Source organism: Haemaphysalis longicornis, unplaced genomic scaffold (assembly GCF_048455015.1).
Source record: "Haemaphysalis longicornis isolate Haplotype H1 unplaced genomic scaffold, Haemaphysalis longicornis Haplotype H1 scaffold_3, whole genome shotgun sequence".
NCBI lineage: Eukaryota > Metazoa > Arthropoda > Arachnida > Ixodida > Ixodidae > Haemaphysalis > Haemaphysalis longicornis.
The window spans coordinates 103,626,952-103,639,115 of record NW_027526335.1 but is presented as its reverse complement, the minus strand read 5'-3'; the positions used below and the strand labels follow the sequence as shown (position 1 = coordinate 103,639,115).

General features: G+C 47.4%; 1 protein-coding gene across 2 annotated transcripts in view; it reads right to left on the bottom strand.

The window, feature by feature from the left end:
• The window catches only part of LOC144174972 (cell adhesion molecule Dscam1-like), a 675,942-nt gene that overhangs the window by 93,760 nt on the left and 570,018 nt on the right, over positions 1-12,164 (bottom strand). For both annotated transcript variants that reach the window (XM_077703965.1, XM_077703964.1), the window contains exons 7-8: positions 5,465-5,872; positions 312-470 (exon numbers count right to left, since the gene is read on the bottom strand). In XM_077703965.1, the coding sequence (XP_077560091.1) occupies positions 312-470; positions 5,465-5,872 (567 nt within the window). The remainder of the gene's footprint in view (positions 1-311; positions 471-5,464; positions 5,873-12,164) is intronic.

Below are 12,164 nucleotides of genomic sequence, written 5' to 3'. Positions count from 1 at the left end.
GAACAAGTGCGCGCGGTTTATTGCGGACGAAAAAAATTACGCTAACGTTGGAGAAAGAATAGGCGTGAAATATCAGCAAAAAGATCTTAGTAGAGCTGCAACGTTGCATCCGCCGGTCCCCGATTAGGCGGCCACGACATGTGCGAAATACCCTTCTCGGGGGAAGTAATACCAACGACTCACTAAAGCGCACGTTTCCTTGATTGCGAAAACTGAAAGCCTTCTCAACAGGGATCATCATTCTCCTCACGAACGAAAGATTACAGCAATAGGGGAGAGAAAGGTCCGGCATCCCCCGCTGCTGCACTCACCGATGACCCTGAGGTACATGGAGCCCACGGCCGTGTTTCCCCGCTTGTTGCTGACGGCGCACTCGTACCATCCCTGGTCAGACTGCGTCACGTGCACGATGTGCAGAGTCCCGTTGTCACTGGCCAGGACTCTCGACGAGGGACGCAGCTTTTCGTTGTCTGAAAACGGGTGAAGAAACGTTCTAGATTTAGGTAGGCAGCCTTCGCCCGATAGACAACGGCACTAGCCAGTTAAATTAACACTTGATTGATTGATTGATTGATTGATTGATTGATTGATTGATTGATTGATTGATTGATTGATTGATTGATTGATTGATTGATTGATTGATTGATTGATTGATTGATTGTAGGGCTTAACGCGCCGACGCAACGCAGGCGATGAGGCACGCCGTAGTGGAGGGCTACGGATTAATTTCTACCACCTGGGGATCTTTAACGTGCTCCGAAATCTCGTACACACGGGCGTTGTGGCTTTTCGCCTACATCGTTAAACCAACACTTTGTGCACGTTATTAAAGCGTTACACCAGCCTAAGGGAAAACAACAGCATGAGAGCCATACGAGAGTAAAAACTGTGTGTTTTATTACGAAGTGTTATCTATTGGAAGAGGAGTTCTTACGGATGAGGTTATTCTGCCTCCCGCCCAAAAGGTGCCTGGTTTTTTGGTAAAGTGCAAAAACATTGGTATTAACGTGGAAACAATCGCTACGCGGTTTTATTACATATGTTTTGACGAGACGGCGTTGCTATGACATTGAATACTAACCCCTTTATTTTTCTCCTGGGCACCATGTTATCGCGCTCAGATGTGCGCAAATGGTTGTGCTTTGCCGCCGTATCATTGAAACTTTTCCTTCGCTAGCATAGCGCTTTGAACATGCGAGGAAGTCTCTCGCAAACGCGGCTCGTTTCGTTATGTCGTTTTTAAAGTCGGTAAATACACCAGCCTGCCGTGAAAACCTTATGTATCTCGCAGGTAATATGAACGGGACATGAACACGCAAACATTAAGCGAATTCAATAATCTGAAGCGGGAATTTCAATTATACACGAACGCGATTTTTTTTACAGAGCGTTTGTAGCTATAGAGAATTTGCACCTATTTTCGAAGAATTCGCAAGTATTTTCACAGCGTGGACCATGTCGCCGAGTTCTTATGGTCAAAAAACAATCAGAAAAACTCGGTTCACGCTAAACTACAAAGGGTTCTAGTCAATTTTCGGCACATTTTCACGGCGGGTTTTATCGGACAGGTGCTCCTCCGGAGCACTCAACTAGAAATCATGGAGGGTGCCGCAAACGTCGCTTTATTTTTCAGTCTTTCGGGGCAATTTTTGTGGCTCTAGCTTGTTAAGAGGGGCGCTTAAACCTTATGGTACGGTCTGCAGTACGCGAAAAGAGAACCGTTAATGGGGAGTTTCGCACAACCTTACGGTTGCATGGCAACTACCGCAAGCAATACGCCCGCATTTCTCCAGCAACAGCACCGGCGCAATCACAGCCATTGCGGTGGAAACCCAAGCTGTCAATGTTCTCGTGCGAAATATTTATCTTTCCTTAGACTCTGTACGTGTAATTTGGAAGAGAAGAGGAGGTTAAGCCGGCGTGTGATGAACTTTATCAGGAGAATGCAAGAACCGCTCTCGTAAAACTATGACGAAGCGGTCTTCAGACGTCAAATGCACTTGCGAATTGCCACTTACTTGGATGACGAGTTTCACACTCAACAGCGCTCTGATAGCGGTGGTATTACACCATTACTAATCGGGCCCCAGCGACATTGACAGGCGACAGTTGTCACCTTGATTTTTGAGCCATCCATGCGGTTGCAATAAATAAATAAATAAATAAATAAATAAATAAATAAATAAATAAATAAATAAATAAATAAATAAATAAATAAATAAATAAATAAATAAATAAATAAATAAATAAATAAATAAATAAATAAATAAATAAATAAATAAATAAATAAATAAATAAATAAATAAATAAATAAATAAATAAATAAATAAATAAATAAATAAATAAATAAATAAATAAATAAATAAATAAATAAATAAATAAATAAATAAATAAATAAATAAATAAATAAATAAATAAATAAATAAATAAATAAATAAATAAATAAATAAATAAATAATGTTCACGCCGAGGGTATCCAGTACACACTTCGAATAGAAAGACTAGTGATGATGTATGGGCTTTGGTGTTCTCATGCCACCAGGGAGGTCATTTATTGATCGTTAATAGGGGTATCCATTATTTCAATGAAGTTTTAACGCAAGACCAACCGCACACGTGGTCTTCCGTGCCGTTAAACAAGCGCCGTAAACGGGAATTAATCGGAACTCGAGCGCAATGCTTTCGAGCACTGAACCCTACGTCAGCTCTACGATGCAGATGCAACGGCAGCGGCGAGATAACGATTACTGAAGCATCGTTCTCTCCTACTAGTAGCCCTTTGATTCCAAGCGTTGCTCAGGAGCAACAACTAAAACAATTTTTTTTTCCTCTCGCACTTTGTGGGTTTTTTTTTTTTCGAAATTTAACACCACCTATTGAGAGACAAAGGATCCCGGACCTCGAAAAATTAGAGAGGGCAACGCGTAATCCATGTGCTAAAAAAAATTCTCTTCATCTTCCCGCGAGGGGAACCCTGGGGTGATGCAAGGCATCTCACGGGGTTCAATTCGCGTTTCCGTCATGTCGGTTACCCAAATGTGGTTGAAGTGTAGCGAACCTTAAATGATGCTCAATCACACGTAGATTCACTGGCTTCGCTGGTGCTAGCATTTCTGTTATCACATTGGCTGGAACTGGTTACGGTTGCGTCAGCCAACGCGGTAGCAGGCATGTTAGTGTCCAGTTCAACTAATCGGAGCAGCAGGTGGAGCAGCAGTCGGAGCAGTAGCAGCGAGAGCAACTGCGGAGCGCACCGCAGATACCGCGGTTATATAGCCGTTCCGCGAGAGAGAGTTATGAGAGAGAGACGCGCATGCGCGCTAACGCACATCTGGCATGGCGAGGAGAACGAGAGAGAGTGTAGCATACGCGCGCTACCGGCGCGCTGACGCACAGCTGGCATGGCGAGGAGAACGCGCTAACACAGCTGGCAGGCGAGGGGAAAGGAGGAGGGTTGCGGACGCATGCACGCCGGATGGAAGGACAGGCCGAGTGTAAGAGATGCCTTGCATCTAAAAATATTGTTTACGCGTGTGAACTCGCATCGATGCCGGGTGGCTTAAAGGGCTAGTGACAGGTATCCGAAATTGTGCAATTTCGTTGTTATTACAAATGATAGCAATACAAACATTACGTTATTCTCTTCACTTGAAAAATAAATCATGGTGATCAAGGTAGCTTTCTTGCACAACTGATATATTGGCAGCCAGTGCCCACTGTGTCCGAGTGTCCCCACTAATAAACCTAATTTTTTTCTGACAATATTTCCGACGTCTGAAGTCTTTTTAGATCATAAAAAAACTTCTCAAACGCTTAAGCAAAATAATAACGTTTTGGGCATCAAAGGTTTAACTGATATCGGTCGGAAGTACTCACAGGCAAACAAACTAGCCTCAGAAGAAACGCGCCACTCATAAACTCTGTTTGGTCAGTCATACAGCCACGCTACTGGGACCACCAGACATGTCGATACAATCGATGCACAATGCACGCAAGACCTTCTGGGTTTTCGCCCTGCAGCATTGTGGACTTCTTTTTCGCTAATGCCCTGGTTGCATGAATAGACACCTGGCGTCCTATACGATAACGCTCCTTTATTTGCTGTCGCGGCAATGCGCCGCACTGAAAATAGCCGTCAGGGCGTCGCAGTAGTAAGCGTGCTTGGAAATCGAAGCGATCGGGTGAAGCGTGGCGGCCGGGGCCGCGTTCGCTAACACTGCGGTGGCGTGTCTCTTTACCCTACTTTCTGCTAAAACGGCACTGTCCGTCATGAACACTGAGGATCGGGTCACGACGACGACGACGACGACGATGATGATTATGGGGAGGAAGATGATAGCGGCAGCTATTGGTAGGCCGGGACGTACGAACATAGGCACAAACCCACTAATATTAGGTTGGAGATCTGCGCATACTTCCTATCCTGTGATGCAATAAATCGACGACAAAATGCCAAGCAGGCAGCCACCTCATATTTTGCAAGTGTTGAGCGAACTGAAACTTGCTGACTTTTTCTCTCAGAAAACAAACTGTAAGTTGCCGATGAAATGTATTTTTACTGTGAGGGCTGCGGCCATTTTGTAAGTCCCAGAAGTCATTCACTCAAATCGCCCAAGGTTTGATAAAATGGCCAATCAGATCAATAATATCGCTAAACATGTTCTTGTTATTCCACAACGTCAATCAATCAATCAATCAATCAATCAATCAATCAATCAATCAATCAATCAATCAATCAATCAATCAATCAATCAATCAATCAATCAATCAATCAATCAATCAATCAATCAATCAATCAACCAATCAATCAATCAATCAATCAATCAATCAATCAATCAATCAATCAATCAATCACAGCACACTCGTGTGGTCATCGTCATATTTTTTTAGTGAAAAGTAGTGTTTCAAGGCCCGATCACCGCATCACCACTTACGGATGTGGCTGAGAACACCATTGTAACTCTATTCGGCGGAGACCCAAGCCTTTTTATTTCTCAAAAATATTTGAATGCTTTGCAGTGTTTCGCTCGTCGCTTGATCTGCAAGACACGGTAACTACTTCTTGCCTCGAGGATTAGTGGCATATGAGGCTCGTCGTGTGTGCTTTGCTTAAGGAGAAGCATGCTTTCTAATGATCCCTACCTCCAGGGCGGTCTGTGCGGCGGTTAACGTACTACGGCTTTTAACGTACTGCGGCGTTTAATTTGACATTAATGCTGTCGCATTCACACCTCAAAAACTGTCCCAGTGTCCTTGGAGCGTTCGTTTCGCGCTTTCTCACATATTTCGAATTGCTGCGCCAACCGAGATGTTGTATTCTTGTTTCAAAACATTTCCCATTTGCATGTCGAGAATAGGTGGGACTTGCCGACCTTGTTTATTTAAGTCAGTTTATATCTTCGGCTTTAGTGAGAAAGATTTCCCCAGAGAGGTGTTTGGTGCGTGTAACTTCTGGGACGCGAACCTTTCTTCCAGGAGACGAGCGAGATGGGGTATCCCGAGGCAGCGCATTGGAGCCGGACGTCGGCACCGCTGACGTGCGTGGCGTTGTCCATGCGGTGCACGAAGGGAGGCCCGTACACAGACAGGCGCGCTGTGTGCTCGGCCCAGGCCAGCTCGTTCTCGGCGCGGCACGTGTACACGCCGCCGTGCTCGGTGGCCACGGAGCTCACGTTCACGAAGCTCGTGACCACGCCCGAGGCATCCACGAAGTCACCGATGCGCAGGCCCGCGCGGTCCGCCAGCAGACGCCCGTAGCGGAACCACGAGATCTGCGGGAGCGGGTTTCCCGTCACGGAGCACTTGAGCGATACGGCCGGTCCGGGCTTGAGGAGCTGGTCCTGGAAGGCTTCCAGGAAGTCCGGCGGGTTTTCTGCGGGGAGAGAAAGATGGAGAGGGAGCGGTTAGACGCCGGAAACGGAAGCCGGAAATGAGAAAGCACTGTCTCGCCTCCCCCAAGCTGTCTCTACCAGCATGCACGTACAAGAAAAGGCATGAAGTTGAGCTAGTTGGTTCTGGGCTGAATGCATGCTGAGTTGGTACACGACTGTACGGCCACATCTACGAATGACTCAACACACGCCAACCTACGTCTCGCGCATGTGCCCTTGTAAGAAGCTTACTTTTTTATCTATAAGAGTGATTGAAGAAGCCACGCCCTCGCGATAACGTCCACACGAAGCAATATTGAACTCAAGCGCCAGAAACCTTCAAGGTCGACAGTATCATATCACGGCGAACGGCCCTCGAAAAAGAACGAAGTATTGATCTTACGAATACTTCAACGTTGCATCGATGTTCGCTCTGCCGTTTCACTGACGCCATCATTTTCGATTAAAAATGGGTGGCAAGAAAGAGAGAGAGAGAGAGAGAGAGAGAGAGAGAGAGAGAGAGAGAGAGAGAGAGAGAAATATCTTCATTTTCCTTTCCATAAAGGCTTCTGCGTTGCTGGAATGGAGCTGCTGTTACCAGTCGCCCCCAAAAACTGCTCCAACGAGTTGGAGGAGAGCCTCCCAGTGCTCCTCTTCTGTCAATCTTAATGAGGAGGTGGTCAAGTGTCGGGCTGAGGATGGGTACCGGCCGGCGCTTTTCGTGCGGTTGCGGAGAGCGAGCTTGAGCTGTTTTTGGGTGTCCTCTGGGGGGTCGAGCCACTTCGCCCAAGTGCCAGGAGAAGGGACAATTGAGTCTGGGAATAAGTTCCTTGACCGTATAATCTCGGCGCAGTCCCACATGTAGTGCTGGCTGTTAGGGTATCCGTGACCGCAGCGTGGGCAGCTAGGGCGGCCAGTTTTATTTTCCAGGTGAGATGTACATTGGAACATTAAATGCCTTTTACACTACAAACACTAACAGTAAACTCAAACCACTAAACAAATAGAGTAAACATGCAAATTTCATGCAGTGAGGCTGTGGTCGTTGTACTAGTATGCTTTTGGAGTCTACTTCATTGACAATGTTATTATGTTGCGTTTTTGTTTCGTTTGTTACTGGACGCTAAACCCTTACTGTCAGCTTATACTTTGTGCACAATACGTGATTGCGGAAAAGCAGCATGGAAGGAGAAAAGAAGCTTAGAATCCGAGGCAACAGTTGGATGTGAGAGTAATCTTTCTCGCGGGCCATTGCACGGTAAAGAAGGGGTATCGGTTATTCCTCAAAGCGCCCATAATCTCCGCGTCTGTTTACACGCGAGAATGCGCGAACTGGCGGTAATTATGCAACAGAAAAAGTTTTTTTTTTCGAAAAGAAGTCTGACGAGCCGATTGCGTGACGAGAGCGGGAAACACAGGAAAAGAAATAACCAGTGCCTGCGCACGGCCACTGTTTCAAGCAGAAAATCTTCTTGGATCCAGCGCTCTCATATCACAATTTTTAGTGAGATTTTTTCGATGTAGGAAGTAAAACATTTCCCTCTTATTGGGGTCTTATAAAAGCTCCCCTTAGAGAAGCCCAAGATTTACTAACGAAAACTTTTCATGCCAAAATTTTACTAGAATTTTGACTAACACTTCGGTACAGTCTGCAACTCTCTTTGTTGAAGCTGGTATATAGAAGGCAGTGCATTGATTTCATGTTTATTCTCAAAGCACAGTCGGGCACAGTTTCAATACAGGCGACTCTCGCTAGTTCAAAGCCGCCTAATGGAAATTTTCGGTTAATTAGATGTGATGTGCTGGTTCCGGCAATTTTACATGCAATTGAAACGAAGATATTTCTGAATAATTAAAAACTAAGCTCCATTACATCGGGTAATTGGAAGCTCTATCAAATAAAGAGCATCGAGTGTACCGTCATTTCTCCCTAAAATTCAAAATTTCGAAGAGCAAGAATAGCGCCGCGTTCTGTACAGATGTCGGCGCCATTTGAACTGAGGCAGCGCGCAGTCGATAAAGCGACAGGTCAGTTGAGACTCGAGCAGCGTGCGAATTTTGCTCTTTTGAGGTCTCCCACATTCTTTGTTGCGCACAACGCCGCGTGAACAATTTGTGCGATGGACGCTTGAGGCTTCGATTTTAGCGATATGTCTCAACTATCATAGCAACCCGTGTCGTACGCTCAACTTGGGGACGATAGTCGAAATTGTGAAAGAAACCAAGAAGGAAGGTGTTCCGTCGCCTCCTTTCGCGTGTCGCGTGAAGAGTCACGTGCCAAGCGTCACGTGTTTCGGACTGAAAACACTGCTGTTAATGTGCATTTTCTTTAGTAGGAATTTCGACTAATTCGAAGTTTTCTGCGGTCACCGTGGACTTTGTATTAGCAAGTTTTAGCAGTCCGTCTGTTCCGTCGTCTGCGTAGTTAGCGTGTTGACCGGGACCCGACTGCGCCTGCGCGCATGGAAGGGCAAGGAGGAAGGGCGAGGAGTCCCACCCCACCGGGATAAATGCGCCTTCCCGCGGAACAAATCCCTCAACCGCGTCGAATGCGCAAGTGCCCAGACGGGTCCCGGTCAACACGGTACGCCGGTACAACACGAGCATACGGAGTGCTAAAACTGTCTATTAACGCCAGTCGACTGTATCACGGAATAACAAAGCTTTCTCCCGCTTCTTTTCTGGACACCGTCTTTTATCCCAGCATTACAAGCACCAATGATGGTCCTTTTTCCTCTAATCTATCTTTCTTCCCCACCTCACCCCCCCGAAAACCCCGAGAGATTTAAAGCTTCTCTTCCCGCTATGCTCATCCCTTACCCAGTTACTCCTGCCGTCCAAACGGGTCTTCTCAGTCTGCGCGAAGCTCTTCCTTGTAGGCACCTCAAGGCAAGCGATAAAAACCAAAAGAAAATATCTGAGGCGTCATCAGCCCTGTTGCCAGGAGCTGAGGTAGTACGTGGCGCACGGGGGAATTGTGCGTGATATAAAGCGCTGCCTAAGGGCACTTCCTGGAAGTAACAAAGCCGCTTTTGCCTCATCTTCCCGTCCTGCCTGGGCCTGCCCTCCTCTTCCGCCACCAGCACCGCTTCCACCTTCGTCTTGTCACCAGTAAAACATTCATCAGGCTGCAGCGTAGCCCGTAAGCGCACGCAAAAAGAAAAAGAAAGCAATGGCTGTGGAAAGGAAAAGAAGGCGTTTTCTTGAGCAACTTTTTGTAAGCTCCGGTGAGTCCTGAGGGGAGCGCTTTGAGACTTTAATGCCGCGATCAGGCGTTTCGTTATTTTCTCCTACTATAGCTCTATTCTGACAAAAATGAACACGGCATTTTCTTTCGAAGCGAAACCTGAGCGACGTGAGAGGTGACAGCTTGCTGGACTAAGTGGTCTGCGTATACGAAGGTTCGAACGATGTTCTTCGAGCAGCGTTTGAATGTGAAAAGGAAACGCGCGTTTAAGTAAAGTGCGGTATTTTGTTAGAACAGGCCAAGAACCACAGATACACGTTAAGCGAACACGGGTAGGAACTTAGACTAGAGCTATCAGTGTAGTAAATCAAAACAGAACGAATATGCGGCCATTACAAAAGAGAAAAGTAGAAGGCAGAATAAATACCTCGACGTTATGATAAAATTTGTGGTATTCACGGCAGATGAACTGGATGGGTGAGCATTCAGCCATCGGGGGACCGATTAAGTGACCCGGACAATACCAGAGAATGAAAAATTGGTCGCGTATCTGCTAACTTCGCTGCAAATCTTGTCGAAAAACGACAGCCTTGTGTCGCCTTTGCCACGTAAATACCCCTCTTCTCTCCCCCGCCCCCCTCTCATGCCCTTCCCCTCCCCCTTTTGATCCCCCCAAAAAACACGGTGCAGGTTTGCTAAAGTTAATTCAATTTTCACGCGTTCCGCTTCTCGCGCAACCCACTGGAACCTTTTGTTTCGGCAGAACTTTGAACACTGCCACGACGTCCAGGCAGGCGCGAGCACTTCTCGTACTTTTGGGTCGAAATATCTCATTCAACGCGTACACGACACTTCGTGCACAGTACCTACCGGCACAACGTCATTTGCTGACCACTGCAATTTACTGCGTACTAGTAGAACTCTCACCTACAAGCAAGAAGGAACCAGATGTTTTGATCCTTACCGTCTACTCACCTCCCTCTGACAGCCTCAAGGAACTTCCTCTACTCCTCCGGAATGTAATTAAAATAGCTAAGCACCACCGATTAGTAGTCCTCGGTGAGTTTAATGTACCACACACTTTAATGGGGTTACGCGCGCAAGGCGAGCTCCCGACCTACCCTCTGGGATGCATCACACGGGAGAGGCTTTCATCCTGCAGTGGTCGCAAAAAAAATAGGCTCATGAGGATGATTACTATCATTTATTCGTAGGTATGAAATGTCCCATCGAGCGTAAAAGCCGACCTTCTGCGTCCAGGTCTGTAACAGCGAAAGGGCTGCTAAAATGGCTCAAGATGCAAATAAAAGTAGAGAAATTGAGTCGAGAAAAAAGAGTTAGCAAAATTTCTTCCTGTATGAGACTCCGGGTACCACAATGCGAGTCGAGCAAACCATCCCCAAAATACGTCTACTTCATAACAGTAACTTACCGAAGGTAGATCCGGGGCACGCGTTGTGCACTTTGACTGGGGAGAAAACATCGACAAGCGCGGCACGCGACTCGTCGTTCAGTGAGCTTGACGTTGTAACGCGCGTCGTTAGGTTCAACGTTTTATTGGTGTGTAAGCGAGCCCTTGTTCTTTTCTCCTAAAGTTTTTTTAAGTATTTTTGTAGTGCTTACAAGTACGCCGGTGCCCTTCTGCTGGAATTGTTCCTAATACGTGACTCTACAGGCATCAAAAAATTTGGGCAGGCAGGCAATTAATCATGCTATCCACTTTTCCTTCACTCGCCATCGATTCCCGTTCAAAAGTTCGTGTCGAAAACTGAAACCCACCGCTTCTTTAGATGACAGCATGTACACCGACAGTGCCTGCGCCCTACACGGGGCTTTCATACTGGCTGCTTTCCTAACCAGTATAGAAATACCGACGGGCTAAAAGGGCAGAAACATCGACGGCTGCCATGTCCCGCCTGCTATGCGCTTCACCGGGAACGCTTCTGAAACGCGGTAAACGTTGCCGGTCGGCTAAGTACGTGCGCACGCTCGTAAACATGGTTTGGCAGAAAAGAGCCGAAGCAGCGATGAGTGCCAGAAAGGTTACTCTTTGTGCCGATAGTGTTTTTCCGTACTCCTTCACCCGTTCTGCGCCGATAGAGGGCTAAGGAGCGTGTTAATATCTCTTGAATTCAAGCAGAAGCAAAAGGAAAAAAAAACATCCCCCTCGCGAGGGGCACGATCAAATGCAGAGCATTTCTGCGGGGGGGGGGGGGGGGGCGCCTGCAAGTCGTATGGATTACGTATTGGTTGTTGTTGTTGTAATTGTTGTCTTTCAGTGTAGACATTGTCGATGAAGTCGATGGTGAAACGTGCCGTGAACCCCCTGCCGCGGCTATGACGCAACGTGGAGCGGCTATGACGCAACACAATCCACTTTAATCCGATCCAATTCAAATCCAAGCCAATCCAATCGAATCCAATCCAATGCCCCTCGCGAGAGAGTGTTATAGCGCCGAAATCGCCACCACGCGAACGCGTGATGCTGACGTCACGATCACGCCACAGATGTTAGCGACCGCAGCGCGCGCGAACGACATGTCGTTTAAGCGCGAACCGACCGCGGCGAGAGAGCGCGATGCGAGCGCCCCACCTGTTCTTGCGCGCGAACCTAACGCGGCGAGAGAGGGTGTTGCGCACGTCCCCACCTGTTGTGCGCCCGAACCGAACGCGGCGAGAGAGGGCGTTGCGAGCGGAGAGAAGGCGAGGAGGACGCGGGTTAGAGGGCGCACCTCTGGCCAACGGTTGAATGAGTCAAGGATATAAGGCACGTTCGTAACCTTCCGTTCTGTGTCGGCTTTGTGGCTCAGTTGGTAGAGTACCGTGCACCTTGCGTTCCGCCCGCAGAGTCGTAGGATCGAAACCTGGCGCTGGCAAGCATTTATATAGTGTAGCGGGAGCGATGCGGACGCGGACTACGGACGCCAACGCGGGTGACATCGTGAGTTACTGAAATGCTCTGCATTTAAAAGATGCAGAGACGGAGGCGGAGATGGAGACAGAGACAGAGGCAGAGACAAAGACAGAGACAAAGACAGAGAGAAATACAGATAACGAGGCAGAGACAAAGACAGAGACAAAGACAGAGAGAAATACAGATAACGAGA